Source organism: Serinus canaria, chromosome Z (genome assembly GCF_022539315.1).
Source record: "Serinus canaria isolate serCan28SL12 chromosome Z, serCan2020, whole genome shotgun sequence".
NCBI lineage: Eukaryota > Metazoa > Chordata > Aves > Passeriformes > Fringillidae > Serinus > Serinus canaria.
The window spans coordinates 15,780,018-15,793,710 of record NC_066343.1 but is presented as its reverse complement, the minus strand read 5'-3'; the positions used below and the strand labels follow the sequence as shown (position 1 = coordinate 15,793,710).

General features: G+C 43.9%; 1 protein-coding gene across 1 annotated transcript in view; it reads left to right on the top strand.

The window, feature by feature from the left end:
- The first annotated feature begins 2,984 nt into the window (after window positions 1–2,984).
- WDR36 (WD repeat domain 36) overlaps window positions 2,985–13,693 on the top strand; it is a 32,923-nt gene continuing 22,214 nt past the window's right edge. Inside the window, exons 1-9 of the mRNA XM_050987007.1 lie at window positions 2,985–3,176; window positions 4,437–4,464; window positions 7,259–7,359; window positions 7,851–7,968; window positions 8,879–9,011; window positions 9,932–9,986; window positions 10,498–10,630; window positions 11,586–11,761; window positions 12,247–12,367. Of these exons, the coding sequence (XP_050842964.1) occupies window positions 3,030–3,176; window positions 4,437–4,464; window positions 7,259–7,359; window positions 7,851–7,968; window positions 8,879–9,011; window positions 9,932–9,986; window positions 10,498–10,630; window positions 11,586–11,761; window positions 12,247–12,367 (1,012 nt within the window). The 5' untranslated portion in view covers window positions 2,985–3,029. The remainder of the gene's footprint in view (window positions 3,177–4,436; window positions 4,465–7,258; window positions 7,360–7,850; window positions 7,969–8,878; window positions 9,012–9,931; window positions 9,987–10,497; window positions 10,631–11,585; window positions 11,762–12,246; window positions 12,368–13,693) is intronic.

Below are 13,693 nucleotides of genomic sequence, written 5' to 3'. Positions count from 1 at the left end.
CCCAGTGCCGGTGCAGCCGGCTGCTCGGCCAGCTCGGCTGTCCCCACGGCCGAGCAGCTGCTCCGCGCCTGCACTCCCCGCAGACTAAGCAAGCCAAGGGGCTCCCCCGGAGAAAGGGCTTTGTAAGATAAAACGTTCACCTTCGAGAGAAAAAAGCCCCTCAATTGTAGACGGGAATGGAGGAACGACCTCTATGTTCCAGTTATTCCGCACTCGCGTGTTAAAATGATGCACTGGAGATGTCCCTGCGACCTCAGTGTGGAGGGTATGCATGCTCACCCGCGGGCAGACCCTCTCAGGTGCCCCGACGCACTTTTTCTCTCCTTCAAGAGAAAATCGGGTTTCACTGCAGCAGTCCCGCTGAAGTTGCACCCCACGCGTTCGTGAGGAGGGCTACTCACACTTGTTTCAAGCAAGATTGCCTGTTGCAAAGCTTTTGTGTTTTCTTTTGTTTTGATTGGGGTTTGGATGATGTCTTTGATTATTCGTTATTCCGGTTTAATTTTCGAATCAGTGACACAACTTCAAGACTGAGTAATAATTATTTACAGTTCTGGAAAGAGGTGCAAGAGACATCCAAATGAGCCCCGGTTATGGAATTGGAAACCTTTATTTCCGTAGGCGTACAGGTACATATATGAAGCAAGCAACGATCTGAAGCCCGGGAGGAGAAAAACAACGTGTAAAGACACCATGGATAATCACAACGGTAACCAACCAGTTTCTCTAGTGCTTCTGAAGCACGGGCATCCCTCTCTTCAGCTGTCTTTCGTGCCTTGTCGGGTCACGTAGTGGTGTAGGATAATTAACCTTTGGCTTTTTCTTACACAGTCCTTTGTAGCTTGATCATCTTTCTTCAGATCGCCTTCTTACCGCGGGGGTCCACCTACAATTTCAGCCTCTGTAACCACGACAAGATACAAGAGGATCTACTAAACCTTTTGGATGCAGACAATACCTTTACACAAGAGGTTGGTGCTTTCTCTGGTGGCATCGGAGGGAAACTGGCGGGATGGCACTGCCTCCACATTTTTTACCCTTGACCACCGGCAGCGACTTTCTGAAAATCTCGGTTAGCAAGCCGGGAGTTGGCTAGTTTAGTAAACCGGTACCTGTGAAACAGGACCTTGAAGTTATGTCCAGCTCTCCTCCGGCGACCTTCCTAAAATGTGCTTCGCTGAAGCTGGGACTGGCAGGGACGGAGAGCAGGAGCCCGGGCGGCCGCTGCCAGAGCTCTACCCGACCCTTCCCAGCGCCTTGCAGACCCGTAGGACTGAAAGTCGCTTGTATAATGCTTCACCGACGCTGAAGATGGTGTCACGGTTGCAAAGGTGATAAGTGGTTTAGAAGTTACGCGGAGGGTTCACACGCGCAGCCGGCCCTTAGTTCAAAGACCAGGCAGTGTTTTTCGGGGAAAGCAGCCCTGCCGCTGGCTCGGCATCACAGCCCGGAGCTGCCCAGCGCAGCCTAGCAGTGGCTGCCCCGCACGGCCGCCGCCCGACTCCCGCAGCAGCCCGCACCGTGCGAGGCCCCGAACGGGGCGGGGTGCCGAGCAGGAGGGATGTCCATAACGGGGTGCCCGAGGCAGGCTGGCAGCCGGAGAAGGCGACCCCGTGGGACGTGGCTTTAACAAGAGTCCCCTGTTGTTTTTTCCTTCCAGGAGCTACGACTCGATTTTCACACCTGCGAGGACGCGCCCTCCGAACAGGCGGGCAAGCAGCTGTCCGAGGTTCGCCCTGGAGGGCTCCCTTACCGGCGGCTAGATGGCATTCCCATTATGGAAGGAAAAAAAAAAAAAAAAAAAGAGGGGGGAAAGAAAGGGAGAAGGGGGTATGAGGGAATGGGGGAAAGGTCAGGGGAAAAAGGAGAAGGAGGGGAAGACGGGAAAAAGAGGAGGGGAGGAAAGTGAGGGAAAGAACGGAAAACGGGCAAAAGGGGGCAAGGATGAGGAGCTTTTATTATATCTTTGGAGTGGTGGATGGGCAGCCTCTTTTTAGGGATGCGGGAGGAGGCGCTGAAGGGAAAAGGAGTTAAGGGTCGTGACCGGCCGTCTGCTCGCAGGACTCCAGGCGGGCGGAGCGAGCGGGCCGGCTGCTGGAATGCCTCCTGGAGCGGGCGCGGGGATGCGGGGAGCGGCTGGAGCTGTGGCGCGTCACCTGGCTCGTCCTGGAGCATCGCTGCCCCGGCTTCCGCGCGTCACAGGAGGGTACTGAGACAGCGCAGCGGGGCAGCCCCGGAGACGGCGCCGGGAGCGCCGCCGGGACGTCAAACCCGGTCCCGTGCGACAAGAGCAAAGCCCGGGAGCTGGCGGCGGTGTGGAGAAGCTACAACAACTTAGGATAGGTGGCCTAGGGGTGGCGCGGCTTTGCATTTTGCGTCCTCCGCGGGACTTAGTTGCATTGTCCGCAGTGCAGTCATAGCAACGGAGTCATCCTGCGGTTGTTTTTTTTTTTTTTTTTTTTTTTTTTTTTTGTTTGTTTTTTTTTTTTAATTAATATCCATAATTTATTTTAAAAAACACCAAGAAACAAACCCACATAAAAAACCACCACCACAAAAGCTCAAAACAGACACCTCGTGAAGTTCAGAGGCTCCCGATGCGGGTGTCTCGCGGGACGCGCCATCGGAGGTGGGCTCACCTCGCGCCCCGCTGTCGCCTCCGCGGCGGAGCCACCCGCAACCGGACCTGGTGCTTTGCGAGGGCAAAGGGGATAACGAAATGAAGACTAAAAGGGGATACAAAAATGAAGAATAAAAGAAAAAGAAAAAAAAACAACAAAACAAAAAAAACACCAGCGCAGTCGCGGCTGCGTGGAATGTTTGCGGCAGAGTTGTCGGCATCGCGCCCGGGCGCGGCGTGCGGAGCGGGGCCGCGGGTGACAGCGCGGGCGCGGCGGAGCGGGGCGGGCGCGGGGCCGCTTTCGGCGGCGCACGGCGGGGCGGGGCGGGGCGGCGGAAGCGGGCGGGCGCTTCCTGCGGGAGGGCGGGCGGATGCGGACACGGACGCGGACGGAGACACGTGCGGAGCGATGGCGCGGGAGGGCGCGGGGCTCTTCGCCGCGTTCCGGGTGCTCGGCCGCTTCAGCGGGCACGTCCCGCATGTCCTGCGCTATCACGGCCGCCACCGCGAATTCTACCTGGCCGTCGCCGTCGGGCGCAGCGTCCACACCTACAATGTGAGTACGCGGTGTCCCGGTCACCGCTCCTTGTTCCTGGCCTCCTTCCCGCTCCCACCGGCCGTGGGGAGGCCGGGGCCGTGCAGGGAGATCCGCCTCTTCCTCCTCTCCTCGTCCACCCTCGCCGCCGTGATGCGGGAGCGTGTGCGGGGCTGCGGCGCCCCGGTGCCGCTCCTCTGCAGCCGGCGGTGACCGGGAGGGAGGGAGGGAGGGAGGGAGGGAGGGAAAGAGGGGGGCTGCCGGCTGAACAGGCCGGGAATGAGCTTGTTCAGCCATGTGGGCAGCGCTAGCCGATGCGGCACGACCTATTCTTCGGGAGCGCCCAGGTACTGAAGCTTCTCCTGCATCACAAGATAACTCAAAGCTCACCCGCTCTGGTTTAGCTTTTGGGGATTACGTTTTAGGGGCGAAGGGCAGTCAGATCCTATCAAAACTCCTGTATGAAAGCGGATCACCATAGTTGAGTTCAGCAAGATGAAAGCCTGTGATACGGACTCGGCTTTTTTGCGGTGTAGAATTCTAAACCCCTTAAGGTTGGAAGGAGCCTCTGGAGATCACTCAGACCAACCCCCCTGCCAAGGATGGGTCACCTAGAGCAGGTTACAGAGGAACATGTCTGGGCGGGCTTGGAATGCCTCAAAAGAGGGAGACTCCGTGACTTCCCTGGGCTCAGTCAAAGCATTTTAAGTGTACAGGAAACAGTACACAGAACTGAGCTGAGTGCAGCGAACTCCAGAGTGCAGACATCAGGGATCTTCCTGTACTTCTGTGGCGCCTTTTAGCGTTCACTCCTGTCAGTCTTCTTCAGAGCCTTTGAAGTAGAGTAGTGATCATCACTGGGCAGAGATGGCTAGGTGTTTACAACTGAAACAAAATTTCTGTGAACAGAGATAAAATTAGAATACAGGGTGGTTTTAGTGAAAATAAGGTAGAAGCAGAGATGATGTGGAAACAAAGGTACCCAAGCTCCTCAGGGTGTCCGTAAGTTTCCTGTGCATTAGGGTAAAATACATCAGGAAGCACAACTTACTGTTGGTGAGTAGTTGTCTTTTGGCAAATGCATTGTCCTGTTCCTTTTGGCCTGCTGTTCTGTGTGTTTTTCAATAGACAGTGTTCTAAACTGCAACGAGTAATCTTCCTGGTTTGTGAAGTATCAAATTCATTGTCCAATCTAGATTAATTCCTAGACTTTTAAATTTGTTTTTACCAAGTTAATTGCAACCAATCACTAAAAATGCCTTTTTAATATTTTCATTCCAGGTGAAGAAGCTTGGTATTGTTGCTGTGAGTAAGTATTCATAAATTGTTAATTCCTCTTACTTTGTTGGGTTTTTTTTTTTTAACATGTCCAGCATCTGCACTTCATTTTCAGCTAAAAAAACAAGAACTTATTAGTACTTACTAATATTTACACTGAAATATATTAAAAGGAGTCTCAGAAATCTAAAATACCAGTTTGGAAATATATTGCTGTTGAAACTGAAATTTAGTTTTCTTAGAGACATACTTTTTGAACCTTCTGTTCTTACCATCTTGTTCTTTCAGAAACACCTCTAAGATGTAAGGATTACACAGTGAATAAAGCTCAGTTATGAATTTATTGAATTAATTTCAGATCCCTTTTTTGTGGTTTTTGTAATTATTAGAAGACTCTCATAGGAGGGAAAAAATTACATGAAGAAAATAGATGTGGATGCCTTCAGGAAGTGTTAGGAGTTGGTTGTACTGGTGGGTACAAAGGAATGAATTGATGGCTTGACATTCACTTGGCCTTTGGTGGCAGAGCACTCTGGGTGTCAGCAGCAGGGCTCACGTTCTTCAGCATCCCCAGCAGCCAGGCTGATGAGGCAGCATGCACCCCTAGGATAAGCTTGCAGAGGATGCAGTTTTAGGAGGAGTAGCTGACATCCAGAGTGGCATAGTTTTGGTCCAGGGAGCTGCTGCAAAACATGAATCCTGGGCCAACAGGAGCCTTGCCAAAACCGGCAAGGATGAGTGCAGAATCCTGCTGCAGCTGGGACAGAGCAAGCTGGCACTGACTGGTTCACGGCATCCTGTTGGAGAAGCTGGAGCTGTGCCAGGCTGAATGTGAACCAAAACCATGGTAACTGTGAGTGAGGCAGGCTGGATATCAAACCTCATTAGGAGTGCATCCAGCAGATCAGGCAAAGCTCTTCTCCCCCTGCCCCTCACGCTGGTGGGGCCGTGCCTGGACTGCAGCACCCTGTTAGTGTGTGTGGTTCTGTCCCTTCCACAGCTCCCCTTTCTCCTGCAGGAGACATGCTGAGGAGCAGGAGGATGTCAGGCCCTACAGCAAGCAGTATGAAAAGAGACATTGGAGTAACTGGGTCTGCTTAGTGCTGAGAAGGGCAAGATTCGGGATGACCCAGGGGGTGCCTGAAGGGCAGCGGGATGGGGCTGGATTTGTGCTGATGGTGGTGGTAGTAGACAGAGCAGCAAGGGGCAGCACCCACAGATTGCAGCCCGAGAGGTTCACAGTGGAGGGTAGGAAAAATGTCCCGAAGAGGTAACTGTGGTACAGTGTAGACCTTGAGGAGAACTCCTTCCACAGAAGTGTTCAAGACTCAGCTGGGCATAGCTGCAGCTAACCCAGTCTAGTACTGGTGATAAACTTTGTGAGAAGCTGGTGGCATGTTGAACCAGTTGAATTCCAAAGCTCCTTTTCACTTGACACTTACACAGTTCAGAGGGATGCACTCTGTCTTGAAAAGTAGGGGTTTTACTTCTGTGCACCACAAAGTTTTTTACAGAGATGTTACATATAAAAAATATTTTCTATTAATAGAGGATCTGTAAATTTGAGAATAAGTATCACACAACCAGGACTAGATTTAGATCATCAGTCATACACTTTTAAAGCTGTAAACACATTAACTTTTTATCTTGCAAAATCATAAAAACTCACATATTCTGTTCTACAGTGGGCTACATCTTCTTACATATGTAATCATCTAAGCTTTTTGAGAAATTAAGGTGTTGACATACAAAATTGTGATTGAAAAATTGAGTGCTGTGCCTCTCTTTTTATGGTGCTCTTGGTTTGTTGATGTTATGTGGTTGATGCTCTGAACTTTGTAACTTGGTTCTGCCTAAAATTGTCTTAGCCTAAGCAGCCTTGCATTCAGCTGCTGTGGAGTACCAGGTGTCTGTACCCTGCTTGTAAGCCTGGGTCACTTCAGAGGTGCTGTGGGAAGAGATGTTCAAGCAAATGAAACCTCATGGAGTGCAACCTTCTTTTATGTTCTTATTTTAGTTCCTCCTTTTGAAGCTGTGCTGCAGTACAGCAGAAGGTGCAGTTTTCTTTGTACCCGCTAACAATTCACAGTACAAAGCACCTTTGTGGGAAGGTCTGTGTGACCGTGCTAGTTTGTATCATAGGTGCACTCCCATTGGTGTTTCCCTGCAGAAGTGTAAAGTGCTTCAGTAGTTTACATTTTTATATTTCCTTGGATTGAGAGTATTATTCTCTATAATATTTTTTTTTCCCTTTTTCTACTATTTGGGACCACATCAGCAGTTTCTCAGTATGGTCTGGAACTTTGATTCTTTTACCTTTTGGGCTAGTAAAGTAAATATCCCGATACTAGATGCTCTTTCTGAGCCATTCATGAGGTAGGGGATCAGATGTATTCTTAGAGCATTGAATTTTCAGTGTGGTCAGGAGATAGTGACCCACTGTTGCACCTAACTCCCAGCCCTGCAGAATAACTTAACCTAATAGGCGTTGCTAATGTTGAGACTTTGATTTATCATCTGTTTTTTCAGCCCTCACAAAGCTAATGTGTACCTTTACTTACAGAGGTAGTTCATTGGTTTATTTTTAAGTGTTTTTCGAAATAATGATCTTATGTTCTTCCAATCTTATCTTACTTATGATGTTGTTACTGGTGTAATGTTTTGTAGTGATATTTGCATTCTGTGTGTATTTCTCTAAAATTCAACATGGAGTTTGAACAGAGGGCTCTCTTTGTGGGTCACCATGCCAAAGAAATACATTATCAATCTTTCTCTCTTGCTAGGAACCTGAAACTTGTTAAAGTTTTCTTTTGTTTGGTCAACAGGTAACACTTTGCCAGAGGACATCACGTGTTTGGCAGCAGATCGCATGCTGATATTTGCTTCGTATGACAATATTCTCCATGCTTTTGCCAGGAACAAAGAGGTTTCTATTAATTTACTTATTACTCAGTAGTACATAACAGTTGTGTAGTGTCTGTGGTATCAAGGCAGTTAATTTTCTCTGAATGCCTATTTCTGTAGCTGTTTGGTACCTTCAGTTTTGGGGAAACAAGTTAAAATGAGGAGTTAAAAGCTTAAACTGGAAGAATGTAAGAGTAAATTCTATAATGCTGAACTGTGTTTTGCATATTAATTAGAATAATTGAGTAGCTATTTAAAGATTTTTAAAATCATCAATTCACATAAGCTAAAATAATTGAAAATAAATAATTAAAAATACTTAGGTAGCATATTTTTTGCAAACTGTTTTAAATATCCGATACAATTATCTCTCTTGAATTACAAGTTGTGTGGCCTTTCCATGAGTTTTATTTGAATTTGTTGCTGACGTCATTTAGCTGTCCTCAAGTATTATGTTAACATGATATTCTACCTTAACAGCTTATTAGAAGCATTTCTATTTTGAAATTATAGGTAGTTCATACCTATGAAGGCCACAAGGCAAGGATACACCTTCTACAGCCTTTTGGTGATCATGTCATCTCTGTGGATGTTCATAATGTTCTTATTGTTTGGAATATACAGTCAGAAGGTGAGATTTTATTTTTCTTGCTGCTTTGTTAGATAGCTCTGTTAGACACTCTGTAATTTAAGAAGAAGGTTTTTTTTTTAAATGCTCACATTCAGAAGCAATTTATTCTTAAAAAAAAAGAAAATTCTTAAATGATCATGCTACTTAGTTTGTGATCTGAAGTCCTAATCCTGCAGTGATGTTTCATGAATGGATACTCTACCATGTGCAGAGGCTCAGTAAGATTCTGGGTAGATGTAAAAGAATGATTATGTGAAAATTACATTTTAGTGTTCCATTTTCTCATAAAGGCTGTGATACAGCAGCTTTGGCATTATTTCTAGTTCTTGTAATTTCTTGATACCTACCAGACTGGGTACGATTAAATTCTAATGAATAATCTTTTTGCGTGTGTCAGCATCTTCTCATGCTGTTGTCAAGTGCTTTGTGAAATTGTGCTTCAATGCCCCAGACGTGTTTCTTTAGAAAGAATTATTCTTTAGAAAGGTCATTGGTGTGACCAGTGTTATTCTCTGCCTGCTAGTTGTCTAAAGTGTCTGTAACCAGGCTTTAGAGATTTGGAGTTGCTATAACAAACAAAAGGCATGCTAATCAGATGAGGTGTTTTGCTCAGGCAGGAGCAGGAATCCCTCAGAAAGATATAAATCAGATAAAGATATGGTATTGCCAGTATTGTTGTACAGGATAGACTTACAGGGAAAACACACACCTTCCAGCCAACAGATGTTTACATTGTGAAGAAGTTTAGCCTCTTCTGTTACACATGAGCTAATCCTTTAATGTAAGGAAAAACAGTTGCAGGATTTGAAGAGTTAAACATCTATCCTGCTTTTTCATTTCCAAAGGGTTGACAAGCCTGCAGATTTGTAGGATGTAGCTACACTTACACTTTTTCTTGCTGTTTTTGCAGAGGAGTATCTTCAGATAGATTTTGATAAAGCCACTTTTGCAGTTTCTGCACTTCTGCATCCCAGCACCTATTTGAATAAAATTCTTCTTGGGAGTGAACAAGGAACTTTGCAGCTATGGAATATAAGATCCAAGTAAGATTCTTGATACTTTGGCTGTGCTTCATGCTCCAAGTAGTTTGATAGACAACAAAAGATACTGTTAAGTGTGGAATCATTTACTGACTCTTGGCACAGGTTTTCAATTGGTATGTTTCCAGGGATGAGGAATGCTGCTGCTCCCTGAATGCTGATGCCTTTCAGGTTGTGTGTTGTAAGAGTTATCTCCTTGTAAAATGTCAGGGATTGTTCAGGAATTTATTTTTTTTTTAAATTTCTTGGAATCACATAGCTTTAACATGAAAGCTTTTGAAATAATAGTAAAAATGTGTTCAGGCCTCCTGCCTCCCATCTTCCAAGCTTGACTTTTTTGGTAGTTGTGGGTCCAAGGAAGTGCTGGCAGGTAGAGTAGAGGTAGTTACTAGCATTTGAGCCTTAGATTCAGGTAGGAGATGCATAGGCATGCAGTTGTCTCTGAGCATGTCCCACTAGATCATCATCCATAATGTCAGTATTTCATTCCTACAATGAGCAGCTGCTTTTCTAAATCATGAAAGTTACAGCTACCTTGAGCTTCATTGCCTGGTAATGTTCACACTGCAAACACATGTTAAGTCAACTTGCATAAATCAGTGTTTTGTTCTCCTAACTCAGCTTGCCATGATATCACAGATATTTCTTTTTTTCATACATTCATGGCATATAGTTATGTCACTGTTGTGGTATTAATACACAACACTGCCTTTTCAATAAAATTTAGCCATAAGTTTCATTTTTAACCTTACTTCTTAGTATCCCAGGCTTTTTTTTTTTTTTTTTGCCTTTTATCTGACTTATAAGAACAGAAAGCTGATGTACTTTTCTGTATAAGTACATATGAAGCAGCCATTGTGTCATGGAAAATCGCCAAGGGTTAATTGATTTATGGGTTTTTTATGTTTTTTTTTTTTTTACAGCAAACTCTTGTACTCGTTTCCAGGATGGGGCTTAGCAGTCACAACTCTTGAACAAGTTAGTATTTTTTGTTATCTTTTATTTTCATATGTAACTGGTGAAGAACAGCAGGCAAAATATTGCTGCTTAAAATAACATCAGTAAAGGTGGTGTGTATTCTCCCTCTCTTGACTGAAGGTTTATTATCTGCTCTTCCTCTCTTCCTGGTTCGGTTGCATTTGGCATTTTACCTGTTTTGTGTTCATCATATCTATAGTCTTCACTGAATGATGTCATGAAGTCACAGAGTTTTCAAGATGTGTATCATGAAGCTTCATGACACTGGTAGTTTTTTTGCCAAATTTGTTATGCTTTGCAGTTTGATGAAATGTAGATTTTGTTGATTCAGTAAAAGATTTTGTAATGTATTTGCTATAATATTTTTAGATGTAAAAGTAAGTTAAAACTTATCAGTAGCATTGATGACATCTGGTGGGAATGGTCAGAGCTGTCTAGGATAAAACTCACAAAAGCTCTGTCTTTCACAGTAGTCCCAGCTTCTGGAAACTGATTTTTTTCATTTCTGCAGGCTCCAGCAGTGGATGTTGTTGCTGTCGGCCTTGTATCTGGTCATATAATTGTACATAATATTAAGTTTGATGAAACTCTGATGAAATTTCAGCAGGACTGGGGTCCCATCACAGCAATATCTTTTCGTACAGGTAAGTCCTAGTGTTTTTAGTGAAAATATGTATGAAGGCAGTAACTAATGAAACGGAGGAAAACAGTTTATGATAAAACATTTCAGAATCAAATTTGTGCTGAGTTTCAGTTTTCAAAGGCTGAAGGTAGCAATAAGTGAGATCATGCATTTACATCATGCTAGCTGTTTTACAGCATTTTCTTGTGTTCCTATTGCATAGAAAGTGATATACAGTATACTTGAAAATAAAAGTTTGTGCCAGTGTGCCAAGAGCTAACACAGTACACAATTGCCAGAGGTGTTGTAATCAGAACATTCTGCTTTAGTGTCCATACCTACTGCTCAGCAGGGTCTTTCCCCCCCAATGTTAGAATGTTAATAGTTGGGTGACTACTGAATGGATGTTACTGGGGAATCTTGACTTGTATTCACAGCTTTTTCTTGTCTAACAAACTTGTCCTAATTGTTAAAGCTAGTTACTTTAATGTTGAGCCTGCCTACAGAGCTGTTGATACTGAATCTAATCTCTATTTGAGTAATCCTGCAAATTTTAATAGAATATAGATAGAGTGCAGCAGACCCTGTTGAGGAGGAATGGTACTGGGAAAATTAGTGGAAAGACTTGTGAGAAGTAGAAAGAGAGCCTTTTGTGTCAGTACCTGTTGTGTTTTCAAGCAAAATCTCTAGCTCTGATTGCTGGATGTAGAGATTTTATTGATTTTTCTGATATGAAAAAGTCGTATTTTTTTTAATCAGTGAGTTTTTTTTCTTTTCTGATAGGCATACTACAATATTTCTGTTAAAACCTATATTATTTCTAGCATCAACTTGAGATTTTTTTTTTCCTTGTGGTTATAGACTTGTTTAGCATCAGTTTTAAGATGTGGCAAGACAGTAGGGATGAGCTGAATGTCAATAAACAAACCTTTCAAACTTTCTTTCTTTCTTTTTTTTTTTTTTTTTTTTTTGAGCAGATGGACACCCAGTAATGGCAGCTGGTAGCCCAGTTGGACACATTGCTTTGTGGGATCTAGAAGAGAAGAAACTGATGTGTCAGATGCAAGATGCCCATTCCACGGCAATAGCTGGCATGACATTTGTCCCTGGAGAGCCACTTCTTATTACTAATGGTGCTGATAATGCTCTACGGGTGAGTTACAATCTCTGCTGCTCTCTGCAACCAGTACAACACAACTCAAGTTGCTGGTCTGAGTTGGACTGTAGTGGACTGTAATTTAAAGATTTGCTGATATGTTGTCATTTACTGCTTTGTAGTACCCTTGAAGATAAAAGCTTTGGACCCATATTTCCAGAACCACACTTTATATCATAGTATTCCTTAAATCTTGATCCATTTTGATAATGTTTCGGATCATAAGCAGTTGCTGCTGATAAAAGTCCCTTATGCTGCATGTCCTATGGTGCCCCTAGGCTTTGGTGGAAGGGCAGAATGAACAGCAGGAAACAAATAAGGTGTTGTGATGGAAGCTTCAAAGTTTGAGGGTTAAGGCTGAAAGCCAGTGTGTGAAGTTGGCTGCACTAGCTCCCAGATAAAGGCGTTCTCTGACAAGAGGTGCAATTATTGGCAAGGCATTGTTTATCAGCTGGGTGTTTTCTGCTTGTTTTGGGGTGCAGGTTTGGATTTTTGATGGGCCTGGCGGTACAGGTCGCGTCCTGAGAAGCCGAATGGGACACAGTGCCCCACCAACAAAAATCAGATACCACGGGCAAAACGGGGAGCAAATTCTTAGTGCAGGTATGGTCTCCCATTCTTCTTCAGTCTGGTTTCTTGCTGTGGTAGGGAAAACGTGCAGAGCTAAGTATCTTTGTTTTATTAATACACTAGATTATATTTCAAGTGTTGTACAATGTGTTTATCAAACATGGTAAATAGCTAACATAAACAGCATAATTTATTACTGTAACAAAGTGTTTCACTAGAGTTTTCCTACTCTAGGAGGGAGCTGGTGTTTCCCTAGAGTAACACATCAGCAAGCTGAAGAGTACTTGGAAGCAGAATAGCAAAGGAGCTACTCTTATCATCCATATTTATGTATTTGATGAATAAAAATGGTTTTGTTATCTTCTGAGCAAGTATTAGCTGGTCAGAATGAAACCTGTAACAACTCGAAAAATTTGGTTGTGGCAGGGGAAAAATAAGCAGCATAATGCATTTAGTAACTAATTTTTAGTAACTACTTTTTCCAGTAGTTTGATCAAGCTTTGTGGCTTGCACTTTCTTTGTAATATATTGCAGCATACTTGTATCTGTAATATATATTTTCAAGGCTGCTTTTTACTGAGATATTAACCTAAAAGTGTAAAAATGCATAAGTGACTAATCTTCCTTAGAAACTAGCATGTTTAAAAAGACCCCTTAGGAGAGGGGAGTGCTAGAACAGACCATGTTTTACCCAGACCACTTAGGTGATAGGATGATAGAGACTTGCCACTTAGTCTCTATTTACTCTTAAGTAATTGTATGAGCTACTTTTTAAAGCCTTACAGTACCTGTACTAAAAACTCTTGCTGGTCATCCAACTAGGGACTTGCATTCATGTAATGAGTTATTGTCTGTATTTCAGTTCACACCAGACAAATCACGACCTCAATCAATTGTTGCTAAACAAATCTTCACATTTGATTTTTCAGTGGTGAGGGCACAAACACAACCTTTACAATGAAAAGGGACTTAAACTTAGAGATCTGATGTGTCTGTAGTGCAGAGAGGCTAATGCTCTGCCCTCCTTTCTGAAACAGTGGTCAAACTTTGTGCAGCAGAAGTGAATTAGGGTTGCCTTTCATAGGCTGCTGGTTTCCTTAGAAGAGGCATTTCCTCAAATTAACTTCATAAAATTTCATTAATGTCATGAACATTACGGAGTCAGAGGAATTGAACATAGAAAAGATGTCTGTGAAGAGGGGTCATTCTGGTAATGTGCAGGGCAGAGTTGTAGGAATGGGGTGTAGGCCACAGAAAATTAGGCTCCATTAGTTCTGCCACTTACAGTGTATCTTGCATTTATTCTTGGACCAGAATTTTTAGTAAATACCTCATTACAGTGTTTGAAGTTGTTTATTG